The sequence below is a fragment of the Labrus bergylta genome, chromosome 21 (assembly GCF_963930695.1).
Source record: "Labrus bergylta chromosome 21, fLabBer1.1, whole genome shotgun sequence".
Classification (NCBI taxonomy): Eukaryota; Metazoa; Chordata; class Actinopteri; order Labriformes; family Labridae; genus Labrus; species Labrus bergylta.
In genome coordinates this window covers 12,132,216-12,145,776 of record NC_089215.1, presented here as the reverse complement: position 1 = coordinate 12,145,776, position 13,561 = coordinate 12,132,216, and the positions used below count along the sequence as shown (strand labels likewise).

Genomic DNA, 13,561 nt, shown 5'->3' with positions numbered 1-13,561 from the left:
AGTGAGATGCTTTTAAGGGCGTTTGAGTGAAAAGCTCAGGAAAAGTAAAAAAAGAGCAATGTAGAAACCACTTTTACCACGGAGCAGTCACTGAAGGAACAAGAATAAAGAGAAATGTTTCAGATAATGGACAGAGTATTTGAATTATAACCGATTAGAAGTTAATTAGTCTATCAAATGTCTCAGGCAGGAAATCAAAAATAGATGTACATTAAATGTAATTCATGTTAATACAAATGACTCAATACTAATCATTTTATGGGACAAACAAACTGGGCATATGTTTGTATATTTGTTTTAATTAATTGTGAACATTTTTTTTTGTTTTACTTGTTGGCTCAAAATAAAATAATTCATACTGTCTGAAATACTTAAATGGTTTAATATCTCAATGAATGGGTTGTTTCTTAATTTTAGTCCTGTGTGAAGATAAATCAAACAACAGATTTTGGAGTATTTGACAGACATTTATCAAGTTAGTAAGGGAATCATTTGTACCAGTGTGAGAGGAGTTTCACACATTGTTACAAACAAATGATGAGTCAGGTCTAGAAAAAATAATTTAAAAAATAATAAATGATTCAAAACCTGTTTGATCTTTGAAAATGTCATTTCATTCTGCTGGTTTTAAAAAATATAGACACAGGTAAGAGGAAAAATAACCAGGAGACTTGGTAGCTCAGATTCTCGCTTTATTGGTCAACTTGATGAAAGACTACAAAACGAATTCACAAAAAATCTCTTTCAAGTAATCAAATCTGTACAAACCTAAACTGTATGGGGTTTTTACAGCTCTGGCTCATATGAATCTGAAGAGTCATACGCATAAGTGTGTGTATGTGTGTGGGTAGGCAAGTGCTCCCGTGTAAGGATACGCCACCCTCAGGCAAAACACCCAAAGCGCAAACACACACACATGCACACACCTGTGTTTGAGATTTTACAGTACAGAGGACAGGGAAAACAAAATACTTCCCCTCTCCACAAGTACACATACATCACCCGCTGGCAGGGGTGTGCTTCCAAATTCATCAATACAGCATCTCCCACTGTCACGACACCTTGCTTTTCAGTCAAAATTACTGTACAGACAGACACCGTGGTTTCGACCTTTCCGCGGGAAGAGTGGTAAGAGAGAGGGGAAAGTATAAATCTCTAATACTCTCACACAAAATGAAAACGTGCACACATGATTTTAATGCTCACCCGCAGATGAGACGCGCTCGTCATCTTCGAACGCACGCACGCATCCACCCACGCATTCACTCAGACAATTCGTAACATTAAATGTTTTAAGAAGTACAGATAAAAAAGGAAAAAAGCCCTGGGTATAGGTTTGATTTCTGGCTGTTTGGTGAAAGAAAGGAGAAGAGAGGTAGAGAGGGCAGGAGGGATGGGTTGGAGTTCGAGGGCAGACTACGGGTGTCATTTCTTAGCTTTCCTTGGGGGAGTGACAGGGCGATTATTGCTCAACCCCACACCATAGAACAGCTTCTTATCTGCAGGTTTCAGAATCTGTGGAGCGAGACAAAAAGACAACAATGAGTGCGTTTACAAAAAGGTTGATTTACTGTGCAAGTCTGACTAAACAGGACTTTTAACATGCATGTAAACACGTTAGCCCGACTGAAAGTGTACCAAGTCTTATTTATCAGAGTTAGACACCTACATATTGTCGTTGGGGATCAATTTACTCCTGCATGCATACGCCTCAATCGGTCCCCAACTGGTCTCTGTGTTGCTAACATGCCCTACAGTTCCCGCTCTTAACGGCATCGATGTGAAGCATAGCAGAATTGTTGTCTGCATTCAGATATCACCGTACGCTAGAAGGATGGTCTGCATCCCTTTGGACCAAAAGTAAAACAGAGCATGTACAAATTTTACAGAGCTGTTAAGTTGCTCATTTTGTCACCGTTCTACACACATTGACACGGGCAACAGGAAGAAGGTCCAATAGTAACTAGCTGAAAGGGGGCATATTGCCACCTAGTGTAAGGGAGTCAGACATACTTCCATCCATAAAATGTATTCTCCCTGGTGCTTGTATACTGGGACAAGCACAGCAGTCCAATCAAATTGCCTTATTGGGCTACAAGCATAGGTCAAGTTAACTGTGCATGTGAACAAACTGAATGACCGTAACATTCAGATTTTCTACAGTTGTTAAAATACTAATACACTTAAAACTAAAAATGTAAAACTGTCAACAGACTATGTTTGTCATATTTCATATGGCACACATTGTACCAAGCATCACACTAGGAATCAGCTTATACTCAAGTTGAGATATCAAAAACACAATGAACACAAAACACAAGGCCAGCTTTAACTAAATCTGAGTTTCCCCACATGGTCTGATTGGTCTCACCTGGAATGAGCACATCAAGGTCTCGTCTACACTCATCATGGCGCCGGCGTTGTCGAACTCGCCGCAGTAGTTTGGGGCAGAGAACAGCGTCACCAGCTGCCTCTTTGCAAAGAACTCATAGCCGTCCTCAACCACCTGAAACAGATATATCAGTAGGTTAACAGACTGTTAAGAAGTGGGAGAGAAAAACACATTTCTATATGCATACAATGAATCTGTATTATGAAGAGTTCCAACAATTAAAATTAAAATATTACTACACAGCTATCACTCAGTGTGTCTACCTAGTACTGATAGTGGAGGGTCCTGGGACTATCCACACTAATCAGCTGTTGCCCCTCATTTTTCTACAAAACATGCCTAACAGCTGGACGAGCTTGTTTGATAAAAGTACTAACCTTGTGACTTTGCTTAAAGTAAAAACCCCTCAAAACAAAAGGGGATGGCATACCGTTAATTTACTCCTCTCTCTTACTCATGCTTTTCATTCCTGCTGCTAACATGTCTTTGACCTGAGAGTCAAGGTCATGCACTCACCTGATGGGCCCGACAAATGAGGTCCATGTCGTGTTTGTGTAGGAACTTTGTGACCACGTCGGCGCCAAAAGTGAAGGACACACCACGGTCGTTCTCGCCCCAGCCCAATACATCTTTGTCTGGGTCGGCCCACAGCAGGTCACAGAGGAGGCCCTGGTCAGGCACATCAGTGGGACGCATGACCCTTCTCACCTGCTCCATGGACTGGAGGTCTGGGGAGAGGCCTGGAGAAGGCAAGAACAGTGATATGTCAGCAGAAGAACTTGAGTTAAGCACCTGTAATAGTGTACATAGAGCTACATTTTAAGTTCACCAGGGACAGAAAAACTAAAACCAGACAAAGGCAGGACTTAAAGTTCTGCTCGACTTCATGATTATGATCTAGTCTTTGTTGTGTTTTGGGTCATTTTCAAATCTTTAAGCGTATCTGTTTCTCCACACAATGATGAATGCATTCATTTGAACACTTTCATAAACGTGGACTGGACTGTGATAGCTACTTTTTTCATCTAGAAAGTTGGCTGCATCCTAAAAATGGGTGAGACCAATATATCAGTGTCATTACCGCGAGTGCATTTAGTTTTCTTTTCCTCTTGATGACAGACTTCACAAAGCCTGACATGTTACTTTTTACAAATCTGCATCATGATGTTAATCTGGATATCGTAGAAGCTCTAGCGTGCTGTTTACACACCTCTGTAATGTTTATAAACACAGAGGAGGAAACATGGCTGAACACTGCTTTTTTAAATCTGAAATATTTAACTAATAATTTGATAATTCTATTATCAGATAATCTTACAAATTATAATTTCTTTGTCACGGAGATCTTCAGGGAATATCTTTGGATGGTGTATTTTTGATCAGAAAGCCAAGTCATCTTAAATATCACGCTGGTTTCTGGGATATCGCTGCATGTTTTTAAGGTTTAAAATCAAGTGTTGAAATAATTTCCTTGTGAATGTTTGAAACAACATTTAAGGGATAAAGTTAAAGAATGGGACTTGAACTTCAACATGTTGAACAGCTGAAAAACTCTAGCGAAGACTCAACATATTCTCTTATGCATTATAGAACTTTTTTTTTTTTTGCTTCCAAGAGTGAGGCTGAGTTTACCCTCATGATTATCAGCGCCTGTTTACATATTTTGTGTCGTGGGTTTCAAAAACATGAGATAGCCGTGACTGGCTGCTGGTGTCACGCTGTTTGAGGCCTAGGGCCCGAGTGTCAAGAAATATTCAGATACACGACCTAACCGTTCACTTTCTTTTTTCACTGTGTTTTTTAATCTTTAATACAGTGAGAGACATGTTACTTCATATTTTCTTTCTTGATTTCACCACCACCCCCCGCCCCCGAGCTCAGCGTGTTCCTACTTGTTAGCAACAGTGTAAAAAGAAATTTAAAATATAGAGCAGCCCTCATTACTAAACAGGACACATATATATGTGTGTCTATATAGTCAAACAAGATGTTAAGCTCCCACACAGTTGTGCAGGCCTTTGACCATGATGTTGACAGTAACAACAGTGCAGGGGCGAGTTTATGTGTGTGCTCTGGATAAGAGCAAAATGAACTGTTTGATGAGGATACCTCCATGGCAACAGAAGATCTTCTCATCAACAATGGCTGCAACAGGCAAACAGTTGAAGCAGTCGGTGAAGGTCTTCCAGAGCTTAATGTTGTATCGCCTCTTGCCTGTGGGAGCAAACAGCAGGTAATTTGTCACAATCTTATCTTCAGAGCAATAAAGTCTCAGCAGCTGCACCCATTGCGTCACATTAGCAACATTTTACATAATCCTGACTCTGTGAATAGCAGGGAACGGCATGTGATTAATCACTGCTGCCTGATCACACTCCTTAGCCCCACGCCCAGTGTGAGCAGTTATCCATGTTGTTGCTACTGCAGGTTTGAAAAGTCAGATTTACTCAAAATACTTGCAGTTCTTCTGATTACACTACACAGATATATTTGTAGACCCATTAAAAAAGTAAATCATATTGTTGTTTGATAATGAAAACAATGTCAACAAACTGGCAACATTAACAGCTGACACTGTAAAAGGGGAGGCGATCTCGTGCATGATGGTAACTCTTAAGTCTACGACAGCTTTTCTTGTAACCCTTTGGTTGCCTTTAGATGGAGATAACAGAACGGTTAGTAAAACTGTTAGAATAGAGAAGTGTTTATGTAAAAAAGGTATATCTTAAAACAATTTTAGTTAACACTTAAAAGATGATAATTCAAGTGCATTTCAGAATTTCATCAGAAAGTTACATTACTTTGTTTTTCCAGGCTTTAACACTGAAAATACCTAAATAAGGAACAATGACTGTATCACTTAAGATCACTGGTGTTCCCATCATGGGTTCCAGTTCTCCCTGGGGGGCCCACTCTGCTCCATGGTGTCAAAATTAAGATCTGAACTTACCAACTAAAATCACAACAAAACACATACTTGATAGTTTATAGAAAGATCTTTTGGATAAAAGCTTTTTTATAGATACAAGTAGGGGATGCTCCAAGGCAAAAAGTTTGGAAACCTCTGACTGATTACTAAAAAAAAGTAAGTTAGTTATTAGCAAACGTCTGGAAACTGTTGACAGCAGATGTAATATTTATGTCTGTATTTTTACACTTGTTGTGTGACTTACACTCATCATAGAATCCATATATTCTGTTAATGGAGGCGCACTCGTGGTTTCCTCTCAGCAGAAAGAAGTTTTCTGGGTATTTGATCTTGTAAGCCAGCAGCAGGCAGATGGTCTCCAGTGACTGCTTGCCTCTGTCTACGTAGTCCCCCAGGAACAGGTAGTTGCTCTCTGGTGGGAAGCCCCCATATTCAAACAGCCTCAGCAGATCATAGTATTGCCCATGAACATCACCTGGTGAAAAGAGCAGTGTGTTGGTGAGCAGTGTGATAATAATGCTTTGTGTATATGCAAAACAAAAGCTCAGAGACTTTGATAGAGGTACAACAACACTTGGCGCCTTGAAAATTGACAACATTTTATTTTTTGTTGAACCGAGACAAATAAGTGAATAGACAAGCCAGAATTAAGTGTGAAGATGCAGGTGATTCACTTCACAGAGCAAATATAGCCAGTTACTGAAATATGTAGACTGCTCCTTTAAGGTTTCGCTCTTCATTAAGAAGCATCGGCAGAATGACACAGGAGGGCAACTCCAGGGAGACTTCAAGTGCAAAACAGCACTGCAGTGGAGAGCCAATATTATCAGTATCCCTATGGCTTATGTGACAAGGTCACAGCCATGAGCTGCACGCTATCCTCAAGATTTTACCATCGTTTGTTTCAAATAAGATTGCTCCGATATATAGTGTGATTCAGTAATAAAAAGTAATGGATAATTTGAGCATTACAATAATATCATTAACAGCTATGACAGCCATCTGCGAGTGTTTGTTAATGTGTGACCTAACATGCAAACTCCTTCAACTCCACAGAACACAAAGTAATCCTCACCACAAATCTTGAGGGGCGCCTCGAGTTCGAGCAGGATTGGCTGGCTGAGGAAGATCTCTCGGGATTTGAGGCAGAGGCCACGGATTTCATTCTCTGTCAGCTGAACATTTTTGCCAGGTCTGGAGCCTTTCACTGTGAGGATAAAGCAAAGCAAGAATGAGACAGAGCAGTGTAAAAAAAAACAAAAAAACAAGACATTTAACACAACACACCTCCTTTGTGATACTACTGTGTTATCGAGTTGAAACACGAGAACACGTCTATTCATAATTGTGTTGAGAATAATGTTTAAAATACGACATTGTTTTATGTTTGCAGAGTCTGGGCTTTGTTTCTCATCTGGAAACTAAACCTTTAGACATTATTCCCATTATGATTTGTGTTAGATATGTTGGGAATAAGACAAAACAACGCAGAAATTGAAAATTAAAGGATGAATTGCAACAAATGTCTGATGGGGAAATGAACAGCAGTGAAAAATTAACATTTATTGTCCTTTGTGGGGAAATATAAAATATTACTCAGAGTAACCCAATAAAGAGTGAACACTGGAACACCCTGGACTTAACTTACTTAAATATGTAATGAATCTCATATCTAAGTTTGTCCTGCAAACCTTATTTAAATGCACATTATAAAAAAACAATAAAGGAATCTGTGGACCAAACATTATAATAACATTTGGGTTTTGTTATTATGACCTTCGTGCCCAAACGCGCGGCAAATGCCCTTTGACCCTTAAAGCAGAACAAACAAACAATTCACATTCATTGTTTTGAATTCATTTTAAAGCGTTTTAAAAAAATAATAAACAACACAAACACATTGACGGTGAATAACGTTTAGCTGCGGATGCTTTTCCGGGTACAGTGAAAAACCGGCTTAATGATAAACTTAAAAAAGTGTTGCGATACACCAAAGAGTTGTAAAAACATTTATATACTTGAGGGAGATACTTGACCACACATTACTGGCGGTCTGCAGGGTGTTTCTGGTAACAAACAAGAGATGAACTAAGCTGGAGAGCATAGCATAGGTGGCTATCGTTGTCTAGCTTCTCGCAGCTAAAATGGCTACCTCGGTGAATTATATCGAGCGAAACACTGTCTTACCTTCCAGCAGACGTTGTATAATAGAGTCGATGTTCAACTTATCGGCTTCTGCCATGCTATTCCTCAATTATGCGCAATGCCCTTTTTTCTTTCACGAATTCGCAGTAAAATATGATCAGAAAACGAGTTACTAGGTTAGCGTTAATCGGCTACCGTTAGCCCGCTAGCTTGCTAACCTTGGGGCAGAAATGGCCAACCTCGGAAAATGAGGCTTTTGGTGCGGAAATATTAAAGTCGTGTCGGCTCTCATGTAATTAAAAAAAAAAATCCGATTTAGTGGATTCTTTAAATTAAAAAATGTCGAATTCGGTTTTAAGAAGTTGTATTTTCTCGTGATTACGGTGTTTCTGCCGTAGCTACTAGCACCATGCCATCGACAAAAAAAAGAGGCTAGATTCGCGTTAGCTCGGAGCGAGGTGGAACGGAAAGAGGTCTGGCGGCTCCTGCGCTCCGATTCGCCAATTATGGAAGTGGGCGGGTTCTTTTTAAACCCAATGTTCTCGCCGATTGGCTCTTTTCAATGTCGGTCAGCATTTACTCACGCCTAAACCACAATGTTAAAAATAACTGTAATTTTCGTGTGTATGTCGCGCTTTTCTTCGCCTCAAAATGTGAGACGCATCAAACAGTGCGAGCTTTGACCGACTTTGTCCCGATCGGCGCAAGTTGTCGCTCTTCTTTTTACTCTTTATCGGTTGCGCAGTACAGCGACACCCACGGAAGTGACCAAGCTGGGAAGAATTGACGTATTTTGGTGTGACGTAATGTCCCCGCACCGAGTGATTCATTCTGAAGTTGAGAAATGACTTAGCCAAGCTATTCTGCTAAGATACTTAAAGTTTAACATGAATGTAACCCGGATGGACGTTAAACTATCAACTATAAGCGAATAATACTATTTTGTATGTATATATAAGAGAACCATCCGACCATGAAGTTGCTACATAAAGATATTGAAAAAGATAATGCCGGGTGAGTGACTGTTAGCATTTCAAAGCTAACCAGACTGTACATGTGTCATCTTAGTTGTTGTAAATGCCCGTAATGTACATTCACCTGTATACAACAGAGAACCGAGAGTGTTATAATTCATTTTGTAATTTACAAGGAGATAAAAAAATAAATATAAAAACACCCAGAGCCCATGAAGAACTACTGTGTGGACATAGTTTGTATCCCTGAACACAGCTGTAGCTTCAGGATTCAATCAACAGACTTTTTTGGGCTTTCATGACTAATCATAAGCCGCCTTATTGTGAACAATGTTTATAAAGCTGATTGTATTTCATCTGATCTATACCCATGTGCACCACGCCTGATTAATGACTCACACAAACAAAAACCAGTTTGTTCATGACATGCACCTCTTCAGCCAGGTGACTCTGATGCCAGAGGAGGCTGAGGACATGTGGCACACCTACAACCTGCTTCAAGTCGGGGACAGCCTCAGAGCCTCCACCATAAGGTAACCACTTAGTGCGTCTGACTAGCAACAAATCTGTTATCTAGAAGAGGGGTTCCCAAACTTTTCATCCTGCAACCCCCCCTAACCCAGAGACCGGGGACCCCTTCTGTCCCTGGAAGTGGTTAAAGCATAACGGTGCACACAGCAGCACGCACTAATGGGGCCTATCCAAACACTGACATTAGAACAACACTTCAAAAATACAGCAGCCTAAATTAATTGAACAACATTTTTGTGAGTTAATTTCACAGTAATAGGTAAAATATGTCATTTCAAGTCATTTCCAGTTTGCATTTGTTTTTGGAAGGCAACTCGCGACCCCCCTCCCAGTGTCTTGCGACCCCCCCCAGGGGGTCCCGACTCCCACTTTGGGGGAACCACTGATCTAGAAGCTTTGCAGATTTAATGATACAGCATCTTTTTTGGACATTTTCTTACTTTTCCCATTTAATTAAAAGGATTGGAATCCACCATCCTGTCATTCTAGGTATTTGTTTAGTTTTATGCTAAAGCAGTCTCAATGTTTAGGTTGACTGTAATAACTGTACAGAAAATGGACCGTTACAACATAATGCTTTATTCACAAACGACCACTGCAGGGCTACACACACTCTTCTCCGTTTCCTACACATTTGCTTTAGCAGTAGTTCAAATGTAAGTGTTGCCTATGTCCAGTATGTCTACTTTAAAATGTAGTTTATTGGAATCAATCTGTGTTTGCTAATGATTGTGCTTAGTTTGTATTTTTCCCTCACTCTTCATGTCTGTCTTTCCTATGTTCCCACAGGAAGGTGCAGACAGAATCCCAGACTGGAAGTGTGGGCAGCTCCAGAGTTCGGACGACGCTGACATTATGTGTGGAGACCATCGACTTTGACTCCCAGGCCTGCCAGCTGCGAGTAAAAGGCACTAACTTAGAGGAGAACCAGTATGTCAAGGTCTGACATTTCTATCAAACCTGTATTTGTAGTCCTCTCATCTCTTCAGATCTTATACATCGGATAAAAGATACATGTTACATAGGATAAAAAAAAAGGATGATTGGATTGAAAATAGATTTTTAAGATCATGAAGAGAGTACTACACGTGAATCGTTGTCTGATACCGTGTACGTTCTTATTTTGTCCTTCACTTTTTAGATGGGGGCTTACCATACTATTGAGCTTGAGCTCAACAGGAAGTTCACTCTCGCTAAAAAGAGCTGGGACAGCGTCGTGCTGGACAGAATTGGTGAGCTGTTTAAAAACATTTCAACTCGGTAATCTTTACTTTCAGAACTTCCTTCCACACACCACCTCGATAACTTGGTTTGATACTGTTTTTACTGTTATTGGACGCGGGCTGCTGTTGATTGTGTTTTACTCCCTTTCCATCAGCTACTGTCTTACTGTTGTAACTTTAAACTACTACTACGACTTGTACCAGACGCCATTAATCAGACGTATATTTGAATAGCCGATTAGCACCGTGTTGCCTGACTGACAGGATGACATTTAGCTGGCTGTCTTTTACATAAAAAAAAGCTCTGTCCTCTTGTTAATTTATTTACAGTGCCAACAGAGAGGGAGGGTTGCCATGGGAACAGAATAGGGAGAAACAAGAAAAACAAGGGAATAACTGACAGATGGGTTCATGTTTTGAAGGAGTGGAGGTCCACTGAGTCATTGCTGCTTCAGTATGAAGTGGTCTTGTTAATTTGATGCAGTAAACCAACTACAGGGACTAAGTACTGATTACTTAACAAGAAAACACTAATATTGATATTCAATCTGTATCGTGAACACATGTATATATTGCTGCCCTTCAGAGCAGGCGTGTGATGCGACCCAGAAGGCAGACGTAGCAGCTGTGGTGATGCAGGAAGGTCTGGCCAACCTGGTGCTGGTGACCCCGGCTATGACTCTGCTCCGAGCAAAGGTGGAGCTCACCATTCCTCGAAAGAGACGGGGGAGCTGCACACAGCACGAGAAGGTAGGCGGAGCTCTCTTATAAGTGCTTGGAAGTTGTGAGCTCAGCGATGGGGGAAACACTGTTTTGATTTGGTAAAAAAAAAAAAAAAGGTTACTCGTCATGTTGCCTCAAACTCTCCGTCTTTGTGTTTGCAGGCGTTGGAGCGGTTCTATGAGGCTGTGATGCAGGCAATTCTTCGCCACATCAATTTTGATGGTATTGCCGCTGTTTAGACGCTGACACGTTTACACTAACACCTGCTTACACATCAATCTGTTCCTGTTTTGTGTCACATGCTCCTCCTCTTTTCTTATTTGTCATCTTTATGATACTGTTTGATTTACTCTTAGCGTGTTCCTTGTTTTTCTTCATTAGTTTAAACAGATTTTAAAATAATACTATTACACTTACAAACATTCTTTCCTCCTCTCCTTCTTGTAGTGGTGAAGTGCTTCCTGGTAGCCAGTCCAGGGTTTGTGCGAGACCAGTTCATGACCTACCTCTTCAAAGAGGCGGTGAGACAGGACAACAAGGTGCTGCTGGAGAACCGACCCAAATTCATTCTGGTCCACTCGTCATCAGGTCACAAGTATTCTCTCAAAGGTACGAGCTGCTGCCGGCTCTGAGAACTAGTTAACGTAATGAAATGGGAAGGTGAATATTTAGTGAAATGCTTGTTGTTTTGCAGAAATCCTCTCTGATCCCACTGTGACAAGTAGGCTGTCTGATACAAAGGTGACGATGCATTTCATCATTCTGTAAACAAACACTCTTTAAGCTTGAAACCAAAAAAGAAAAAAAAAAAAGAAAAGAAATGTGACTGACAGGTGTTCATGTTCAGGCATCAGGAGAGGTGAAAGCCCTGGAGGATTTCTATAAGATGCTGCAGCACGAGCCTGACAGAGCCTTTTACGGGTGAGTGATGGCCGACGGAAAAAAAGGCTACCACTTCACCTGTTCCCCATTCTATCACAATGGTAATAAAACAACCTTTGTATTCTTTTATCCTCACAGACTGGCACATGTGGAGAGAGCCACTGAGGCCCTCGCCATCGACACCTTGTTGATAAGTGATAATCTTTTCAGGTACACGCTGAGACGCTTTGCTTTTAAATACACACAGCAACTTTAACAAAGTGTAGCTGATATTCATGTTGACCGAATCATGTAGAATAACACAGTTAGCGTCTTTTAGTCTTGACACACGTTTTGTGGGTCTGCCTGTATTCTTTCAGACATCAGGATGTTGCCACAAGAAGCCGTTACGTTCGCTTGGTGGACAACGTGAGAGACAATGGCGGCAATGTCAGGTAGTGTTTTTGTTTTGTTTTTGTTTAAAGGCATGCTGTGTTGTCATTCAACAGGACTGGAGGGAAATCCTTCATGAAGAATACGTCTGATTTGTTTTCTCTTTTTTGTTTTCTTTTCAGAATATTCTCAAGCCTTCATGTGTCTGGTGAACGTAAGTTTGATTTAGAATTTAATAAATTCAACATTAAAGCGGCATATTGAGATTTGACAAATATTACTAATATTTGACTAAATTGTCAACCTTGTACCTCGTACATTGAAGACACTCTGAGGACTCTTGTGTTATCATATCGCTTTCTATTCTATTCTATTATGTGGAGTTATTTTTACCAGTTGCATTATGGGTTACTCCAAGGAATGAGAGGAAAAAAAAAGAGGTAGTTATACGAACATCATGTAGATGGAGGGCAGTGGAAAATCAGCAGACTGTGGAGCTTGCTCAAATGCCACAAAAAGTTTTAATGAATCACAACATTTGGACCAGAGGTCTTCTTCAGGTGATCATTTTTTGACTCCAAGGAATAACAAAGATGTTGATTATATTTTAATCCTGAAAAAATAACTTCAAAGTAAATTACAAAACACAACTTGTATTTTTCATGCTCGGGGGTCTCACAGTAAGCTTTCTCTTTGACTCTAAAAGTGAAAAATCCATCTGCTTCCTTTTAAACGCCCTTTTTTCTGTACCATGAATCACATCATTCTGCTGAGCGTGTGAGTTAAATAACAGCATTTCAGTATCAGGAGCTGTAAATGTTTGATAACTGATTGCAGGAGGAATTTATTGGTGTCAGTTCAGCACACAGAATTGACAGCAATAAACTTTGGACTTTCACCGAACATTAAGGCCCTGACTTTCTCTTTTATTGATATACAAACTCTACAGCTGCTTTACTACATTTGAGGCTGTCTTTGTACCGTCACTTTATGATTTGTTCTTGAACTGTGTCCTCCTCAGAACTGACTCAGCTGAGCGGAGTTGCTGCCATCTTGCGGTTTCCCATCGCTGACCTATCAGAGCCTGAGGATAGCAGCTCGGATGAAGACTGATCGGCAGAAATGTAGCAGAGAGAGGAGAGGACGGTGGTCCAGCGATAACACAGGAATACATAATGAGAGTGATTGATTAACAATAAAGCTGCTGTGAAACTGTCTACATACCCCACCGCTGCAGCAACTCCCCCTTTAAGTGTAATCTACACAACCTTTTTCCTAAAGTGACCATAGTTTCAAATAATTTAATGCAGTTTTCGGTGCTTTGATGCTTTCGGTTTGAAGGTGGGTGAAGTTCATCAGAATGCAAATAAACAGGAATGTAACATTTGTT

At 40.4% G+C, this 13,561-nt stretch overlaps 2 protein-coding genes across 2 annotated transcripts; one reads left to right on the top strand and one right to left on the bottom strand.

Moving 5' to 3' along the window:
• Positions 1 to 675: 675 nt before the first annotated feature.
• ppp1cab (protein phosphatase 1, catalytic subunit, alpha isozyme b) lies at positions 676 to 7,885 on the bottom strand. Its single transcript, XM_020639579.3, has 7 exons — positions 7,509 to 7,885; positions 6,397 to 6,528; positions 5,566 to 5,796; positions 4,502 to 4,606; positions 2,909 to 3,132; positions 2,372 to 2,506; positions 676 to 1,515 (listed from the first exon to the last, which is right to left on the bottom strand). Exons 1-7 carry the CDS (start codon positions 7,561 to 7,563, stop codon positions 1,426 to 1,428), a joined length of 972 nt encoding a protein of 323 aa, XP_020495235.1. The 5' UTR covers positions 7,564 to 7,885; the 3' UTR covers positions 676 to 1,425.
• A 207-nt stretch (positions 7,886 to 8,092) lies between these two features.
• On the top strand, positions 8,093 to 13,558 carry pelo (pelota mRNA surveillance and ribosome rescue factor). The gene is made up of 13 exons (XM_020639475.3): positions 8,093 to 8,480; positions 8,881 to 8,973; positions 9,761 to 9,911; positions 10,113 to 10,203; positions 10,781 to 10,944; positions 11,079 to 11,139; positions 11,365 to 11,526; positions 11,612 to 11,658; positions 11,765 to 11,838; positions 11,938 to 12,009; positions 12,159 to 12,233; positions 12,354 to 12,385; positions 13,193 to 13,558. Exons 1-13 carry the CDS (start codon positions 8,440 to 8,442, stop codon positions 13,282 to 13,284), a joined length of 1,155 nt encoding a protein of 384 aa, XP_020495131.1. The 5' UTR covers positions 8,093 to 8,439; the 3' UTR covers positions 13,285 to 13,558.
• The last annotated feature ends 3 nt before the right edge of the window (positions 13,559 to 13,561 follow it).

What these genes read in the sequence shown, in the direction of transcription:
- ppp1cab (XM_020639579.3), bottom strand. Translation starts at nt 7,563, where the DNA reads ATGGCAGAAGCCGATAAGTTGAACATCGACTCTATTATACAACGTCTG. An exon ending in TATACAACGTCTGCTGGAAG is followed by an intron (nt 6,529 to 7,508) that starts GTAAGACAGTGT and finishes TTATCCTCACAG; the next exon opens with TGAAAGGCTCCAGACCTGGC. An exon ending in ATATGGATTCTATGATGAGT is followed by an intron (nt 4,607 to 5,565) that starts GTAAGTCACACA and finishes TTGCTCCCACAG; the next exon opens with GCAAGAGGCGATACAACATT.
- pelo (XM_020639475.3), top strand. Translation starts at nt 8,440, where the DNA reads ATGAAGTTGCTACATAAAGATATTGAAAAAGATAATGCCGG. An exon ending in CTCAGAGCCTCCACCATAAG is followed by an intron (nt 8,974 to 9,760) that starts GTAACCACTTAG and finishes ATGTTCCCACAG; the next exon opens with GAAGGTGCAGACAGAATCCC. An exon ending in TCACAAGTATTCTCTCAAAG is followed by an intron (nt 11,527 to 11,611) that starts GTACGAGCTGCT and finishes GTTGTTTTGCAG; the next exon opens with AAATCCTCTCTGATCCCACT.